General features: G+C 33.6%; 1 protein-coding gene across 1 annotated transcript in view; it reads right to left on the bottom strand.

Annotated features, from left to right (window-relative positions):
• LOC105625720 (la-related protein 1B) overlaps positions 1-17,203 on the bottom strand; it is a 23,858-nt gene extending 6,655 nt beyond the window's left edge. The window contains exons 1-17 of the mRNA XM_012207044.1: positions 16,213-17,203; positions 8,640-8,713; positions 8,084-8,137; positions 7,495-7,663; positions 7,221-7,322; positions 6,937-7,077; positions 6,582-6,711; positions 6,300-6,498; positions 5,423-5,986; positions 5,166-5,350; positions 3,354-3,576; positions 3,089-3,264; positions 2,781-3,023; positions 2,205-2,356; positions 1,744-1,998; positions 1,130-1,263; positions 744-1,024 (exon numbers count right to left, since the gene is read on the bottom strand). Coding sequence (XP_012062434.1) covers positions 744-1,024; positions 1,130-1,263; positions 1,744-1,998; positions 2,205-2,356; positions 2,781-3,023; positions 3,089-3,264; positions 3,354-3,576; positions 5,166-5,350; positions 5,423-5,986; positions 6,300-6,498; positions 6,582-6,711; positions 6,937-7,077; positions 7,221-7,322; positions 7,495-7,663; positions 8,084-8,137; positions 8,640-8,713; positions 16,213-17,203 — 4,073 coding nt within the window. The remainder of the gene's footprint in view (positions 1-743; positions 1,025-1,129; positions 1,264-1,743; positions 1,999-2,204; positions 2,357-2,780; positions 3,024-3,088; positions 3,265-3,353; positions 3,577-5,165; positions 5,351-5,422; positions 5,987-6,299; positions 6,499-6,581; positions 6,712-6,936; positions 7,078-7,220; positions 7,323-7,494; positions 7,664-8,083; positions 8,138-8,639; positions 8,714-16,212) is intronic.
• Between the last annotated feature and the right edge of the window lie 3,077 nt (positions 17,204-20,280).

Here is a 20,280-nt window from a genome sequence, read left to right on the forward strand (position 1 = left end):
ATATATATATATATATATATATATATATATATAATATAATATATATATATATATATTTAGTCTTTATGCTGTCTTTTAGATAAAAGTAGCACTTCATCTTTTTGCATCAAACAACTCGTTTAAACAAACAGTATTACAGGACGTTTCTGCACAGATAATGTTTGCCTGTTCGAGATGTCACTATATTTGCATCAGAATATGAAATAAAAGTGTAACTGAAAGTATTAGAATATATACATTTCCATCGTTATATTGCTCCATGTACACAGGCATTCTCATCATCCTTCTGACATCGGTTCTATCTTGTAACGTAGTTAAATATTGCAAACAATATGAAAAGCGAGTGAAAATATCTTTCGCAATGCACTACCACGCCAAGGGGTTTAAATATCGGTAAATATAATCTTAAACGCTAAATCACGGTTCTAAATCTATTATCAAGAATTTACTTCATATTCCAATAATAATAATCTCTAAAATCACACAAATAGGATTAGAGACGCGATTTTTCATTTTATGATATTAATTCTCAATAATGTATATTACCGAAAATACTATCGCCACTTCATCTAGAGGGCGATTCGATAATTTCTGTCAATTCACAGATTTATTCGAAATTTACGTGTTTTTTTCTTATCGCTGCACCATTTCATTTTTGAGAGGTAGACGAGCCCTCTGTCTTAATCATGACGGATTTGCTCGCTTCGGAGCTGGCTTGAGTTCGTTCTCTGGCAGTGACTTACGATTTACTCGCTTCGAAAGATTTCGTAGAGAAACCAGAACTCTGCCTATTTCGCTGGCTGCTTGATGATGTGGAGTCATTCCGTCGTCGAAAATGATACAGTCTAGAGCCGAAAGAACCAGCTCTATTTCGAAACTGCGATAAATGCGACTCTTGCGCGTTTGGCAGTGTGTTATAGTCATCTGAAAGTAGGCGTTCGCTTGTCAGTGAATCTTCCCTAGCGCTTTCAGAAACAGTTCTATTACGTATTCTTGCAGCTTGGAGCATTTCATGTATTTGAGGCTGTAAAAAATGATACAAATATTATATAAAATGAGAAATGAATTCTAAAATGCTATTAAAAAGTTAATTATGAGAAATAATAATTTGTTTTGCAATAATACTCACTTCTACCACTCTAAAATCTTCGATGTTTTTGAATTTTGATAGGTACTCTTGCAATTGAGGATCTACATGAAGCTGATCAGAATTTTTATAATATTTCAAAAATGCCCAAAATTTTTCCAATCCATACAGCTGTCCTATTGATTTAAATAATTCAGTTTAATATTAGTATGATATTGTAATAATTTATATTAATATAATATACAGCCTGCGGCATACGCATTTTTTCTTATTAGATTGCTTGCGTTTTATTTATAGAAAATTACTCTGGATATTCTGTGTACAGAGTTATGTTCAGATTTTCGAAGTATCCAGGTATCACTTCATTCTGTTTAACCGAACGTTAAACAAAGATGATATGCAATTCTAGTAATTTATTAAAATGTAGCATAATAAACTTATGCTTGTAAGCAAATTGTTTTTTGTTTGTTGTGCTAGTACTAATCAAAATCCTAGGACAAAAGTATCCTTCTGGCATTAGTAAAACACTTGATTTGTTGTTGCACAATTTACCGTTTAACTATTATACGATAAAATAGCTAAACAACCTATTTTGTGCTGTTTGTCTACTTTGTGACAATACATATAATAAAAATACATATAAAATCTTATCTTACCGCTTTCATAATCTTGTATCGTTTCCATTTCAAAATCTGTATACAATGTATGTCTGAACTTCTTTTCCAAGCCGTAACTGTAAAATCTGAAAAGGCACTCTAGTCCGTATCGGTATCCTTCGCAGGCATCTTCTTTGGCTATAGTTCTGAATTCCTCGTACATGGTACGATTGAAGTTTTCTCGCAAAAAAAACGACCAGAAACGGAAAAGTGTGTTCATTTCTTGAGATTGTCCGATACCTAATCGTTTGCGTTCTAAAAACATATGAACATAATATGTAAGTAAAAATCTTGATTTAATATAAACATACAATTTGTTTAATTAATTAAGTCAGATAAAAGTATTTCTACACAGTTTTCTCAGTCGGGAAAAGAAGACAAAATAGAAATTCATCATTTTATAATCTCCATTCACATACATACAAATTAATATCTTAAGAAAATATTTATATTGCTGATACCTTTCAAGCAACGCGAATGATATTTGTGATATGCTTGTTGAGTAAATCCATTATCCTTCAACAAAGCATGACTCGGATGTTCACAGATACTGGGAACACTTCCATAACTATTAGCAAGATAACTTTCATTAGGACTTGTGCCTGCGCTACTCCTGAAATAATAAAATAGAAAACAAATTAAAAATATATATGCAAAATGAATTTAAACTTTCATTTTTCCGTTATCATTCAGATTAAAACTTCTACAAGGTTCTTCAGTCGGGAAAAGAAGACATATAGATAGATGAATCATCATGTTATATTTTATACAAAAATAAAAATATCGTTAGCAATAATTAATACGAATTCATGCCAATTAATCGTAAAACAAAAATATAAATGAGATTACAATACCAGATATTTTTAATTTACAAGCTATGTGTACTTCATAAAAAATTAGCAATTATTTCTCCTCGTACAATTTTAATATTTACACTTTTTAATATTTCTATATGTTAGCAATAAAGTGTTTATCTTGAAATATCGAAAAGTTTATTTTTCAATTTAAGCTGCAAATTTATTGCGAATATTACATACCCCGCGGAATACGTTCGAGGATGATGTTCTCGAACATCCATAACCCAACCAATATGATGCTCCACTGGAGGATTATTGCTGTGACGAGTCTTCCTTTTTCGTGGCGTTCTCGGATCAACAGACGGTCCATCTTTCACAACGGCAAAGAAACGTGGCGTGGTATTTCTTCGTCCTTCTCGTGGACAAAGTTTATCACTCCAACGATTCCTTTCCTGTCTATGATCTCTCTTATCTGGACTCGTGCTTGGAAGCTGTTCAACGAATACATAGCATATATAATATTTTTCTAGGACAATTTTTTATTTCGCAAAGTTTGAATTACCTGTAATGAAATCGAAACTTCTAAATCTTCCATAGAAGGAGGTGGTGGTGGTGGAACTTCCGGATTTGCTTTTCTTGGAGCTTTTGGCGCCATTTTTTCGAAATCTTCCTGACTAATCATATTAACCGTTTTGTAACTTCCAATGGACGAAGAAGAGCCATACTGTATGTTAACATAACTTATTAATATCTCTAGATTTATTTTTGTTTATTTGTTTTTCTAAATTTGAGAGATTAAAGTTCTAATCTTACTCTTTGAAAATTTTGTCTCCATAATTGTTCCTCATAATAATGTAATCCGTCATTGATAAACTGTTCTAATTCTTGAGTCATTTTTACTCTTGTAGTCCACTCTCCTGTTCTATCATGGCCCTCATGCTTTGGGATTCTGGATGATGTAGGACTGATTTGAGTAAATATTAATATTTTATTAATATCTCTATCCGATAATTCATTATCATCGTCATCTTCAGACCTGTAACAATTGTATCAAGATATAAAATATCAACAGTAATCTAAATGTTAAAAGATTAAATAATCATCTCGCTCTCTTCTCTCTGTGCTATGATAAAAAAACAGTTCAGATTTAAGCTTCTTAGGGCCGATTGTTCCATCTTTTGGTAAATTTTATCTGTTGGATAAGTAGCAAGATTACTCACATGCGCGGATTACCAGATTTATCTCACAGATAAAATTTATTAAAAGATGGAACAACCGGCCCTTATTCTTATAAACTTTCAAATTATTAATAAATATAGTATAAATTCAAATAAATTAAATATATTATAAATTTTTGAGTTTATTGTAACAAGCAGAAATTTTTAAATAAAAATACCTAAATTCATTCATATTACAATATCCTAAAATATTTCGATATTGACTTGCATGTAAACGGGGATGAAAGAAGCAGATAGTAGTGTGAGAATATAGGACGATCATAACGATTTTTAGTTTGCTGTGATCTTGCGAGCAGGTAAGTAAAGTCGTCCTATGAAAGACCCATGATTCACATCGCATTAGCAAAAAGCTAATGTGACGATGTCCGACGAAGAAATTGAACGATTTTTATGATCAAGAGAAACTTAAAATATTTTATAACAAAGTTTCAGAGAATGAAACTTTGAGGATATCTTGAGCGATGTACGTAAACGATGCACAAAGTATCAGTGATAATTTCTTTGAATCTTTTCTCTCAAAAAATTTTTATAAATATATTATAAAATTTCTTTGTACGGATATTATTTCATACTTTTGTAAGATAAAATAAATAATTTTCCGACTAAAAATTAAATTTTTTTCCAAAAATCGTTTTATTTTTGTTACGATTTTCACTTTTCAAAATAATTAAGGTTTTTACGGTTTTTAAAACATCTATAAATTATCTTTTTCGTAAAAAAATCATTTCACAAGAGTGTGAATATAGATTCATCTGCCTAGACCGTTTTTTTTCTTTCAACGCATTGCAAAATTATGATTTTTTAATACATAAATAATTTTTATATTTCCTTCTGTATTTTGCTACATAAAAAAACATCTGAGTTAAAAAATGTTCAAAATACAAAATACAGATGTAAAACAAAAAAAATTTTTTTTCCAATTTTTAAATTAATTTATTAGGAAAAATATGCTGCTGGCATAAACGAATCACCGTTCACATGACATTAGTGAAAAACAGCGGTTCACACACAGGGTTAATTAACAGGGTAAATTAACATCCATCCATCTAATGGCACTACAGTCCAAATCTGATCAGAATTTCCTCTAGATGAGGTTTCTAAACAATAATTTTTCCGGAATTAGGTTGTTAGCTTAATATCCGATCTCCAATGGGAGATAGGAGAACGAATGCATATATATATATACTGATATATGGGATCTACAGTTTAACGCCGAATCCGAATGGCATTGGTGATCAAAGGTATTTTAATCACCAGAGGGAGTCATTTTCGGTTTAAACGCGAAAAATCGCGTCTATGACACAGGGGATTGAACTCGGATCTACAAATCACGAGTCAATCCCATCGAGTAAGCCACGTTTGACGTTTTAATTATATGTAAACTAACCATTCTGAAAAGGCATTATGTCGACCAGTCGGTGGCGGTGAATCCAGTTCCTCGTCAAATTGAAAATCCAACTCTTCTCGTATTGCATTTTTCATTTCAGATTTCTCTTTCTCTTCTGTTCTGTCCTTGTGTGAATGTCTTTCTTCTGTTTTGTCTTTATGTAGATGTTTGACTCTTCTTCTCACCTATAATTTATTTCTGTAATACTTTCGCAAATTTCTGTAGTTTAATACAATAAAAAATAAAATGATAATTACCTCCTTCCAAGCGTTGTCGCTTGATGAATCCGATTCTCCGTTGATTCTTTCTGATAAGCTGTCCGAAGTAGAAACATCTGCTGTGGCCGGTAATTCATTGTCTCCTCTTACATTCGTGGGAGAACTATTATTAAAAGAGAGAAGATACTTTTCTGCAATCTCCATTGTTTCTTTTATCTTTTCAAAATGAAATTTGTTTGTTGTCTTTGTTTGATTACTGTTATCTTTGTTTGATTGCTGTTTCGTAGCGGTAAATCCATTGATTCTTTCCGTTGTCGGCACAAACTCTGGCACATCAGGATTTAAAATCTCATTTATTGTGGAAGAATTTATCTCTGGTTCATCATATCTTATTGTTGAAATGGAATGGTAAGATTCAAACACACGAGGAACTGGGGGAGCAGGCATTGTAGATAAAGGCTTTGCAGTAGGACAAAATGTAGTTTCAGAAGTAGGAATTATTTCAGACTGAGATGGGTTAGACTGTTGCACATGATCTGAAAAGGCGATATTACTAGCTATGTCCAAAAGAGGCCATTTTAATGGATCGAATCTTGTCCTAATCTGAAAAATAAAAATTTATATTATTAAAAAAATTCGCCATTATATATGTGCGTAAAGAACATATATGTAAGATTTGAATAATTATAAATACAATGTAATTATAAATACAATGTAATGAGGCCTACTATCAAACCCCATTCATCGAACTTAAAATAAGTTCTAATGGTGTCAGCGAATCCTCTTCTATTTGCTATAGCACAAGTTTTATATCTAACACATATGTAATATGCTAGATTTTTTTAAAAATATGTGCTGTAATCGATTTCGTCAGATTGCGCTATTTTATTAATTTAAAATAAGTTTATAATAATACCTTATATCCATCTTCTAATTCTAACAGCTCCAGTCTATCGGATTCCAAGACTGCTTCTATCACCAAATCTATATCCACCGTTAAATTTTGTACACGTTGAAAAGATGCGATCAAAGTGAGAGGTAAATATCCTTGAGCGTTCATTTTACGACGTAGGAAAAAGTCCTTCACAAGATTTTCTTCAGAAAAGTAATATTCTCTGTGTAAAAAAATAATGTTATCCAAATTACGATATATATGTGTACAAATTATATCGATATAAAAAATATAGATTAAATTTACATTTGTTTTCGTATGTATTCTTTTAATGTAATGGTATCTATGTAATTTGCATTATTAAAATAGCATGTTCCCATATAAGGTATCATATATCCAGAATCGGTATGTTCATATTTATGGGTCTGTAAAAAAAAGAAGAAAACATGAAGTCTGAAGAAACAGAAATTACAAATATAGATATGAACTTTAAAGATCTTCAGTTCTACTATCACTTATTATCCATCAAAATAAGGTCAGAGAGATTCCCACTTAGGTAACATCATTATTGAACTATCGCAACTCGCGGTAATAAATAATTTAAACTGCGTATATCAAAAAGAAATTACTTGTGCACAGTCTGTCGTATAATTTGTATACTCGTGATCGTATCGGTGTCTGAAACCACCACGGCCACGCCCGCCTCGTCCTCTACCTCTGTAATTTCTTCCACCGCGTCCTCGTGAATTATATCCAGTTGATCTATCGTAATCTCTTTCACGCCAGTGCTCACCATCGTTCGCTGTTGATCACAATATAATTACATTTATATTCGTTTGTTTTTATTATCGCTACATGCGTACATTGAAGTTAAGTTCCAATACATATACAAGCATACGCACGCACGTACGCACGATCATTCACAACATATACAAATAAAATTACCTTCACCATTTCTTTCTCTATGATTTTGAAATCTCGGTGATCGCATAGTCCCACGATTTTGTGCCAAGTCAATCTCAAGCGGGACCCATTTTTGTTTATTCGCTGTACAAATGATAATTAGATTTAAATTAAATATAGATTGAAAACATTTCTTATTTACATTGTAGAACAATTCATTTATAAACAATTCATTTATAAAGTTACAAAAGCTTTATTACATTATCTATAAGCAATTATTATAATGAATTCCAAAGATAAAGATCGATTTTCTCACCTTTCCTTTTCTTTTCATTGTTATCCATATGCTCGTCGCTATCATCTTGATAGTTTATCTGTTCCTTGTTCTCTTTGCCTTTGCTTTCGACAATGTTGCACGTCTTAGAAGTACTTGGTTCACCATTAAGCACACCATTTTGCTTCAAAGGAGTTACAGTTGTTTTCCTCTATATTAAAAGATAAAATACATTCTGTATACATACCAAAAATAAAAAATAATAAAAGAGAATTCAAGTAAGATAACTCGAGGAACGCGTACATATAATGTGTATAAAAAAATATGTACAAATAATGAACAGTTCTCAGACATAGAAACTTTTATCTGAGATGACAAATATTTGATATTTTTCTAGCAAAATTTCTACACTCACAAATGCACGAATAAATCATTTGCAAGCTCTAGATCTTGCACAGTTTATTATGTAATAATGACATAAGAAATTTATTATTTATGGTAATTAGAATAGATAAAACCATTATTAATACTTATTATTTAATAATAATTATATAACAGTTTCATTTAAAATAATAATTTAGATAATTTGCTAAAGGTAGTAATTTAACAGAAATTCAATAATAACACCCACCTCTATTTGTGTTCCTAAAGTAGGCCAGTCTCCAATGTTTGTAAAATCACTTGCCTGTTGTAATGAACAAGAAAAATATATATGTTACAGAAAATGTTTTAAAGTATTTGTAACGTTAGAAAAAAGATAAATACTTTAAACATTTGTATTAAAATGAATTATATATAACTCATAAAATAAATCCTTTTAAATAATTTATATTTGTAATTAATCCCCTCATGTATAATTAAAAATTATGCCGTATATATTCTCTAAAATAAAACAATATATAATATAAATATATTTCACTATTATATTTAGTAAACCATTTAATTTAAATAAAGATTTGATTCGTTACATCTATTGAAGTATTGGAAGTTTATTTTCATCATTCTGTGTATTTCAGAAAGTTATGTATCAATTGCATTTAATTATATATGTTATATATTATAATATAGAAATAAAAAATTCTTTTGTACTTACAATATAATCGAGTATGCTAAAATCGCTTATCTTTTTTAGATAAATACGCGCGTACTAAATGAATAAAATAGAAGACAAAAAACACATCACATACATTTTGATTGAATTTCCTTCTATCTCTGGGAGCTCTGACAATTGTAGGCTGGGCACCACTTTCAACACCATTTTCTGGAAATAAGAAGAAGAAATGTTTCTATATAAATATTAAAAATCAATGTGTATAGTTATATAAAATTGTATGTAATACGTTTTAAAGATATAAATTAATATCAATAAATTTGCAATAAAATGTATCGCGTGCGTCAACATATTGGTTAGACATCAGTTATTTTATAAATGTAATATCTAAAAAAGATATTATTTTTATAAAATAATCTTTTTGACATATACTGACTAATATGTTAATGCAACACGCTGTACATTTTCCAAAGCTAAACAAAGAATTTTCATTCTAACATAAAAAAATATGAAAGCTACATGGAGATATTCTTGTGCAAATCTTGGACTACTGTAGTCAAGAATTTTGTATGAACAACCTATGCAGAATTTAATATATTCAGGATAGCCTGTTAAATATTTTTTTCTCGAAAACCGTCTCTGAATAATTATATCTTTATCGATTTCTTCGTAACTTGTATTCCAAACCGCGTGACCTCGATTATCTTTCACATACACGCGTGTTTCGAATATTTTTATCTGTAACATTCGACGTTAGGTCGAAGGTGGAAGATGGAGTAGATGCTGAATAAAATTTTCATACAAATTTATCTTTTTTAGTCACTTTAACTGTTTATTAAATATATTAATTATTCTTCTTTTTTGTCAAAATTTTTTGTAGCTCTTACGATTATTATCGTTGTAAATATCTTTAACTGTGTAAGAAATATTAATTGAGAGATAAGTCTTGGAAGCCATATAGCATTGTGTAATTGAAAGGGCAAGATTAAAACAAGAATTGGTACACTGTTAATTGAGAAGTCAAAGCGTATATAATACTATAAAATGCACTACTGAGAGTAATGAATATTAATTATGTTACGCAATATCATAGTTGAATATAGTAAAATTGTAATTAAATAACGTTTCATCTTGTATTTTCTTATCGTATGATTTCTATCTTATCGTAATTATTTTTCATTATCTCAAAAAATTGTATCAGTAAAATAGTTTTCGAACTTTTTATATTTATGAGTTTTCATATAATTATATGTATCATTAACTTTAAGTTTTCATTGTTAATTCTGCGTCATTTAGAAGATTTGAAATGAGTTGTGGTAAAAAACATCAACAATTCCATCATATTTATCCAAATTAATTCTATTTTTACACTCAATTTTCATAGTTACTTTATGTTGTTTTTTTACTTATAGTTGATCTTTACATGTAATATTTACACTTAATTGCTTCCGTACCAAGGAATGCCGAAGCCAGATAATTATGGCAATTTGCCCTCAATGTAGGCGTTCAAAATAATAAACAAGACTTAAATACGATTCGAACATTCTCTCCTAGTAGGACAAATGTAAGATAAAATCTTTTTTTAATGAAACAAATTATTCGAAAGTTAGTTATATTTAATTTATTAATAATTAATATCGATATACTCTATTTAATTTATGACTTATACGAATCTATTATTTCCAGTTTTTTTTTTAGCGTTTTCCTTCTATTTTATTGCATTTTAATCTGAAACGCCATCTTCAATGAAAATAAAAAATAATAAAATAAACTTCCGCTTTTTAAACATTAAACATAGATTATAAACATTTACAATCTATATCAAAGGCATGATTCATGATTTTAATGTCTCCGCTCGAAATTACGTTAACTAACGTTAGGCCAGGATGTGGTCGTACGTGTCACGAGGTGTAATAACTTCACGTAATCCTATCACGATTCAGCGACTATTACCAGAATGTTATTGAAATGTTACCGGAAGTTATAGAACAATACATGCCGTTTGTATTTATAATTCTTGGTCAGTGATAAAAGCTAAAATATACTCTTGTAAAGTACGAGCACAAAATTTAATGATTTAGTTAGATTGTACATAAATGAGTTAACACAACCGAGATAAGAATGTTCGACAAGAGTTTATATACGTAGTAAAATTTGTAAAAAAATAACTCGAACGAATAAGAGTTCATATATATATATGTTGTTTATTTTCTAATCAACTGTTTATCAACTGTTTATCTTAAAGAAGAGAATTACTTAAAAAAGTCAGTTTTTTTTTGCAACTTTTAATCATAATTTTAAACTCGAATAACCAAATCATCCATTCATTTCTGAAGAGATTGGGAAATATTATAAAAATTCCAGACACCGCTGTAACGTTTGCATCACAAATTATAATATGCATATGAAGATAGCAGTGATGATGTCGACTCACTTTTGAAAGCATCATCTTTACTTTCGTCTATCTTCATCGCGTCACGTGTACGCGACCTTTCGAATTTAACAATCCAATCCGTTCCGTTCCGTTGCCACCCAAGTTGCGGTCTAATTAAATTGTGGTCTTAATTGCATCAGCAATAAGAATACCATTGATATATCGCGCGAACGAAACTCCATATGCATTTTAATGTGACAAACGATGCGTCTTAGCCGCACAGATTATTACGAACGTCCACGCCTGAATGTCCATTAAGACGAGTCTCGCTTCTCTCAATAAATAATTAAACGAGCAAATGGGTTAAAACGATTAGATTCCTCACGATTGATTCCTCGACGAAGTCGCAAGGCTTCGCGAATTGGAACGAACGATGTTCTAGTCCAGACTCAATACACTTAATGAAATATCTTGCAATCAATGCGATTGCACGACGGAGCGAAGTATCGATGCTGAAGTCACGATTCGAACGTCGACGAGTCACTGAGAGCTGGCTGGCCTCAAGAAGAGAGAGAGAGAATCATGGTGAGATAGAGAACTACTCGCGACGCCTGGGAATACTCTCGACTGTTACTTTCAGCCTCAGTAGACTTTACGGAGTAGGTTTGTTTCATCTTCGAGTACACAAAGAAAATGTCTTTGATATAGAGATTTAATGAAAAGATAATCTCCTATTTCTTCCTCTTCTTCGTTATCCTGAAATGTGTATTAAGAAAGCTATGCGTTTCGCGGATTATTTCTGTGTCAAGTGTATTAGAATGTTAATATTTTATGAACACTGCAGGTCACTTCATCAAGGCGAGGAGCTGCCTGACAGCATACCATGATGAAGTGAACTACAATGTTCATATACATACACGAAATGTTAGTATTCTAATAATGGACGTGGATGCGGAGATAAATATATATAGCTTCTGTGTAGAAATTAAATTAAGTGGATCTCAACAGCTTATTAGCATGTATTTTTTCAATTCTACCGAGGTTACATTCGATCCCGGAATTTTTACTTGACGGAGGCCTTGACGACCAAGTTAAAGTGGAGGTTCTAGAGCAATTCGAAATGCCTCGTGTGCGCGGCAGCGCACTCGATCGAAAGATATTTGCCGGTCTATCTGGACAAGTCCCCCGAAACAGGTTTTCCATTCTCGCGACTCTCACTTTCTGCGACATATATTTTAATGTGGATCGAATGTGTCGATCCGTTGCGACAAGACCAAGGCCCAACATTTTCGCGGTGCGCTCAAAGCTGAATGCGTCCGATTGGACATCTCTTTCCATTAAGGTTTCATGCATTTTTTCGCATCACGCACACGAGATCGGAAGCCGATGCTAGCTATGGATCAATGAGCGGATTCAAGGCTGACGTTGAACAGGAATAAAAATCGAAAGTACATTAATTCTAAAAATGTACTTGAATTGCAGATTATTTGCGTCCTATTTTCCGCGGAATTCGATCGAGCGTGTCGTTGGCAGAAATTACTTATATTGCGTGTTTCCTCTCTCTTTTCTCTCCTTCACACATATACCAAGAAAATAAAATGCTTGATTACAGAATGTAGCTGAAAGAATGAAAATGACAAGTAAATATTCAATAAGGGGAAAAGAGGATTATAATTTAATAAAAAATAAACTGTATTTAAATTCTTCTTACATTATTGAACCAGATATTTTTTCTAAAAGTGTGAATGTTCGAGCACATGGACTGTTATAAGGCTTTCCACAATAAATCGAGTCATTATTCATTATCAAGTAATAGGTTAAAATATAAATCATAAGTCTTAGAAAATTTACATCCAGAATAAATCATATTAGATTGTTACGTCACAACGTTTCAGCCAATTAAAAGGATGATAGTTATCAAGGCAAATAACAATATATGATTGGTCAGTTATAACGTAATCTAAGTTATAAATCATAATAAATGGAATTTATATGTCATTTCCATGCAGTCACTGATTACTGACTTATTGTTGCCTCATGACACTATTGACTATTCGCTTACAAGTTGCTCCTGACTTCTGATCTATTACTAACGGCTTGTTGTAGAAAATCCATTAGGCAAGAAATGTTATATGATTGCATCCTGTAGAAATGATTCGCGACGTCCACCGAAGCGCAAAACGAGTGTCAATGTCATTGCCCTCGTGACACTCTCCCGAGTTCTCGTCCCGTATGATCAGAACAAGTAGATCAATTACGGTCCCGCAGATTCGGCGAGTTTTATGCCGCGCGCCGGAAATGTGTGCGCCTACACGAGCGTCTCAAATCGAAAATGCCACGGTATTATATTTTCGGTAGCGATGCTGAGAGAGCAGCTTCGCTGAAACAAGACGCCCTGTCGCGCATTCACGAGGCGTTTAAATCGTCCGGGACTTCTTCTGCGAAACTGTAAAAATGAGAAATACAAATGAAAGACCCGTTACCTCATTCGTTATATATACGCAGTAAATTGCTTATTAAGAAAATTATAAAATTTTGTGGAGGGAAAATTTTAAAAATATCAAAAAAATCTTCTGTAAATTTTCTCATAACAAAAAATATTTTTTTAAGTATTTTTTATTTTTTCGTTTGTCGCAGGAAAAAATGTTTTTATTTAATCCTTTCTGCAATAATTAGAATGAAAAAATATATTATAAAGAATGAACTTATCCTTGACATATATATATATATATATTTCCTTCATAAAAAATACATGTACATATACATGCGTTATAAAGGAAAATTTTCTTCAGGGCAGTGATTTTCAACGTGCGGTTCGTCTAAATTTTTTGTTGACTCGCATAGTTATAAAAATATATTTTTTATTTAATCCAAACAAAATAAACATTATGCATATCCACAAGATTTTTCCTATTTCTGAAAGTAATCCTTAAAAAGATAAAAAAGATTGAACATTAGTATTTTAGAAGATAAAGGCAGATTTGCTCAGTAAAACAGATTCAAGCAGATCAAATCTTCCGATATGCAAATAAATTGCTGCTGAAAACAACTCGTTGGTCTCCCCATGCGACATTTTGATGCCACGTATATATGCTGAAACATGTTAACAGAGTGTGAAGATAAGACTCGGTGGAGCACTCTGAGCTCACACTCTTATTATCACGATTATCGAATATCTAAAGTAAAGACATACGCTACTGGCTTTCTTTTAATTTGATAGTTGCTTTCACTTTTTCTACAATCTACGCTAGTAGAAAAATGTATGTAAAACCTATGTAAATTTTAATATATAACATAATATTTATTTACGGAAAATAAATATTTAAGAAATAACAAATAATTAAATTAAATTAATGATTCTTTTACCAAATAAATATATGTTCAATTTAATAAATATTCTACTGGAATTATTTAAACAAATATTTTAACAAATATTTTTATAATTTAATACATTTTCCTCAGTATATTTTATAAATTTATTAAATGTGAAGATTGCAGTGAGATTCGATTATGGCAAAGAAATTCTATTAAATTACCATTAGGCATAGAAGTTCTTTCGCGACTACATTCTGAAATATGCAATGTGTATGCATATTTAAATCTAAAATTTTTTCCAGAGCAAGCGAACAATAGTCGAATCAACAAACAATAAAAAGTTATTCGATAACACGCGGAAACATTGGCGATCGCGTACATTTTACGATTCTTTCCTTAATCAATAGTTTTTGCTTATAGACCGCCGTATCTCCTCGATTTTTCAACACACTCGCACACTTGCGCGTTTCTATTTTCATGCCTCCGTTTCGTAATATATATATATCTCATCCAAAACAGACCACCCGTACAGTTTTATCACAGAAATGTTCGCCGTTCTAACGTGTTTTTAAAAATTTTCAAGTTTCCAACGAGAGGCATGATAAATTTGCGCAATATTGTCCTCAACATCTGGAAATAACAGCATTTAAATAATACAAGGATGTTTTTAATATCGACAAATTAGAAATACTTCAATTTTAAGTGATTAAAAATTTGAAGGCTTCCGATAAATTATAATCTGATAAAACTGGCAAATAGATAATCTTTTTCTCTTTATCAAATATATAATTATGGAATTTGTATATATATATATATATATATATATATATATATTATAATAATTATCAAAATTAATTATTAAGCTATTCGTTGGTAAAAAAATAAAATGTCAGGAAGAATGAAGTCTGATGGAATTTACAATTTTAATCTTATTAAAAAAGATGAAGAAACAACGAAAAGAAGAGAGGAAAAAAAGAGAAAGAAATTCTCTGACATCATGAATAATACAATCTATTTATAGGTATAATATTTCCGTGAAATCGGATATTTCGACACGATCTCTCGAATTTCAGCGAAGCCACCGAAGTGCGAGGTGGTACGTTAATCAAATGAGATCGTACACGAGTGCGACAAGTTAATAATTATGTAATCGTTATCGTGCACCCGCGCGCGCACTAATGACTATCGGAAAGTCCGAAGAAAGGCGATAAGAGGTTATTTTGCAATCGGGGCTAAGCGCAAGGCCGCGTGTAAAGTTCGTGGAGCTTTATTTATTCCTGCCGAAAAACGCTGAAGGTAAGTACGTACTTAATGCATATTTAACGATGCAAAATGTCTTAACGAGCGTCTCGCGACAGGTGTCCACCCAAAATTAATCGCTCGACATTTAACGCCTCTTCATCACGAAACTGAGGAAAACTATCCATAAAGCTGGATGAATTTCTTGAAGGCTTAGAGTACTTATATTTATTCCCTCCTTACGTCAAATGTTTTCTTGTAAAAAATAATAATCAGTAAAATAGTAATTAATATAATTGAAGAGTTCGCTGCAATTAGCTGATCATAAATATTAAAAAAAAAAAACGGAGTAAATGAATTCTAAATAAGATATCATTTACTCCAGCTTTACAAAATGTGGGTTAATCTATCGCAACAAGCTTTTTAACTGTACACACATAATTAATAGATATAATTAATATATATAAATAAAAGACTAATGTATTAATTTCAATCATACATACAGAAAAATGTTATTTAAATTTTCTAAACTCCTTGGAGTAAAATCTCACTCCGAAATTTAGAATGAAAATTGAACCACTTTTGGAAAAGAGTGACTTAATAGTCAATCTTTTTTAAAACTCAGAGATTTACTCCAAAAATTTTTAAGCGCTCACACTACTTAACAATATATAAAACTTTCTGTAACACACATAAAAATAATTAGAGATTAATTGAATAACTCTGTCAACAAAACATGTTAAAAAACGTCAAGTGTACTTTGAAGAATTATGTAACTCACCTGTGGCATCCTGTTGCTGTTGTTGCTGTGGCTGCAGCACTCTCCTTTCCCTCTCGCTCTGTTTGTCGAAGATGCAAGTAGATGTTGCGACTACATTGGATGGTTGCTGTTGTTGTTGCTGCTGCTGTAAGGGAAGAGTCTTTGCGGTTTGTGCTGCCGATATTCGGTTTCTCGTCCAGGGATTCACCGCGGGCAAAGGCGCTTCGACGTATTTGACCGGCGGCGGCGGTAAGGATGTCGATTGCGCTTCCGGCTCGATGCTCTGATCTTCCTTGTAATGATGGGCCTCCTTTGGGCCATGCTCGAGGACGCCATTGCGGTCGGCGCGCTCTCTGTGCGATCTCTCGTCGCTGCCGCGTCTACCGGCGCCTCCACCCCCGACGCCATTGGGACCACGTGGTGGTGGCTGATGGCGGTTGTTGTTATCGCGTAACCGGTGACGCTCCCGATGATTCTCGCGATATTGCTCACGCAATTTTTCCTTACGCCGGGCGCCCTTCGTGGCGACTGTCTGGAATTCACCATCGTTGCCGACACTGCCGTTGTTGAGCCGTTCGGCGTCATTCTGACCGTCGTCCTCACGTGACGCGCCAGGCGCCGGCGACGCCAATGACACGACGTCGACGTGCGCGACCGGCATGCTCGACGAGTTCTCGTGATGATCGCGTCTCTCGGGACAGCTGTTCGGGACAGTCTGAGGGCACCGTGTGATTCTCTGATAGGATTTGCCACCCTTTACACTTGGTACTATCTTCTCCTTCGCATTTGTTGTCGTTTGATGTTGTTGCTGTTGCAACAAGTGTTGCTGTTGCTGTTGCGGCACTGCCACCTGATCGTCAATATTCTCCTTGTTGTTGCTCTTGAAGGAGTTGGCACGATTTTGAGAGGCACCTTTCGGATTCAGCACACTGGCGTAGGACTGACAGGGCCCCGCCTCCTGTCGCTCGCCGCCGCTCCGAGCGCCACCTTGGCTAGCTAGCTTCGCCGCCATCTTGCGGCGCACGCCGTCAGGGAACAAAAACACGAGGTTCGCGGACCGTGCACGAGGTCGATGCGTACCGCCACCGAATTCACCCTCGCTGCCGTCGGGACGTCACTCTCCCGCGGAAGCTCTTTCAAATCGTCCTCGAAGGGGGGGGGGAGGGAGAAAGATTCACGATCACGGCCGTCAACGGCGATCGATGAATTCACGGGACGGGCAAACTAACCTAGTGCGCGTCCTCGAATTTCACATGCCCCACTCCATGCTAAAGGAAAATTCCGTCTCTCGCGTGGCGTTCGCACGATTGTTCACCCCGAAGGAGGTTGCGATGATGGAGACACGATGGTCCACTTCCGTCAGCTTCCGTGATTCGGCACGTCACAGGACGTCACAAGCGGGGAGGAGGGGAGATCTTCCGTAAGACGCGCGCGCGTGGCGTGCGAGCACGCGGTCGCGCGGAACAAAGCAGATGTATCACCCACGTTCGCCGCGTGTACGTCGTCCGGTCGCGCAATGATCACGCGAGGTCGCCGGCGTTCAGTAAGACGCGCGCGGAGGCGCGCCGCAACCTCGTGCTATTTCCCGGCGGGGGGGTTAGGAACGAACGCGCTGACTCGGCGCTTTCGGCGATTCACCACCGGCGCGCGGTTCACGCACCTCCGCTCGGAGCAACGTGAACGGCGCCGCGGATCACGAGGCTGGTCTCAAGTCCACGGACGATCGTCGAATGGCACTTGGGACGTGTACCATACGCGCCAACACACCAGCGAACGATGAACGCGCACAACCCCCCCGGCTCGGTTTCGTCACAGTATCTATCCGGTATTCTCTCGTCCGAGAGAGAACTTCGCTCGCTCGCGTTAAACTCGCGATAGCACTGATCGACAAGATCGCGAAATAATTCCCGCAACGCACCCGCGTGCCTACCAGTACCGGCGTGGCATCGCGTTACCGCGGATTACGTAAACGCGGCGCATTTTCTGCGGAGCTCTTTCCACGGGAACGCGTGATACATGTGGCCAAGGCTGGTGAGGCCTCTGAGAGCACGAGTCGCGGTCCGACCGGCTTCCGGTCTGATCACGACACGCCAGGTGGCGCGCGTTCCTTCCGCGGCAGCCATCTGCCGCACGCTTTTTTAAATTCAAACGTGTCTATACTCCATTAATGCCCATTTCCATCAATGTAGATTAACTTTAATCTCGATTCAATTTACTCTTCTTTTTCTAATCTTTAGAATTAGTAAGTTGAATCGAGATTAAAGTTAATCTACGTTAGTGGAAACGGCCATAAGATTCTGTATAAAGATGCTTTTTTATCTTGACGCTTATTTTTAAATCAAAACAGGTCATGTGATCAAAATTGACGCTTGATATTCGTCAATTTTTATCATGTGATCTGTTTTGACGCTAAAAATGAGCGTCAACATGAAAAAATATCTTTACAAGATCTGACTTGGCTAAGAGTAGTTTTGTCAAAACTAGAATGAGAAAGAAGGATATACATTAGACTGTTCTCTTTTTCGAAATGAACTTCTTGTACAGTTTATTTTTTGTTTTTTTTTCTCTCCGAAAAGAAAAAGAAAAAACGAATCACGCAAAAAGTTTAGTTAAAAAATAGAATTATTGTCTCTTTTTATTTAGGCTCTCGTTCTAACTTATACTGTTTTACTTATTCTACTTTACTGAAGTTGACAAAAACATTGGATCAAAAGCTTGTCATCTGTTGACTAAATTTCATTATAAAATGTCTAATAATATGCAGAAAAGTGACCGATTGCTAGCCAATTCGAGCCCTTCGCATTTCTGGAAAAGCGAAAATTCACTACTACAATTTCGTAAACTTCATTAAGTAAGAAAACTGGGCAAGAATTCGAATATCCTATAATTATTTGTATGATGTGGAATTAGAAAGAGAAAAAGTTTTAGTTTCAGATTATTTCATACTTTAAGATTATTATCTCTCTCTCTCACACACACACACACACACACACACGCATACACATACACACACACACACACACACACACACACACACACACAATATATATAAATATATATACACATGTGATTTATTGTTGCATATAATTATATTACATATCATACAAAATATATCAAGTATATCGCATTTTTTTCATGAACACTCATCACTATATAACTGTACAACTATAATATATAATATATAATACTATTCGAGTATCAGTGATTCACAAACAGCAATAAAAATACGTTGAAAATGTCTAAATTTTATGTATATTGTATTTATATAATGTATAAATTATCCACTTTTAATTCGAGCAGACAAAATTTATTATTATTCGATTTTGAAAGAATTTATCGTAAAATACTAATTTCAATTTGATTTTATCTGACATCTTCAAGATTATGCAAATCATTTTTTTTAAAACAAAACCAAAAATTTTTATAATTAATGAAATAATTTTCCATGATATTCTATATATAAGAGTATCAGAAAAAATTAATATAGTTTACAAAATATTTGATATATTTTTAATTTTGATATATTGTTCTTATAAAATATTTATTTTTATATATAGATGTTTACATAGATCATTATATTTCTATGTGCAGAATATTAAGGAAATAACATTACAAAAATTTATATTATATCATTTAAACAAATAAAAGTATATAATCTTGAAGATACATAAGCCAAGCTCAAATTAAAGTCACTATCTATTGTCTTCTTGTAAGTAATTTTTGTTTTAGATATTTTGTCTCTTTTTCACTATTTTACAAATTGAGTTTTTTAATTAAAATAACATACACGCGCGCGCGTGTGTATGTGTGTGTATCAAAATCTTCCTATCTATTGTGTTATATGTATTATTGTTTTATTATTGTAGGAACATTTTATTGGCAACTAGCTTATTCTATGTAACAATAACATTAAATATACTAAATTGACTGAACTCTTTTGTACAAGATAATTATCATGATTTAAAAATAGATCACACGTGCGCATACAGAGATCCTCAAGCAGAGAAATCTAGTTAATCACAAACTCGGAAAATTCATTATCTAAATTTAAGAGTCTCGAAATAATGTAAAATTGTAATAAAATTTGCA

This window comes from Atta cephalotes, assembly GCF_000143395.1.
Source record: "Atta cephalotes unplaced genomic scaffold scaffold00003, whole genome shotgun sequence".
NCBI classification, from domain to species: domain Eukaryota; kingdom Metazoa; phylum Arthropoda; class Insecta; order Hymenoptera; family Formicidae; genus Atta; species Atta cephalotes.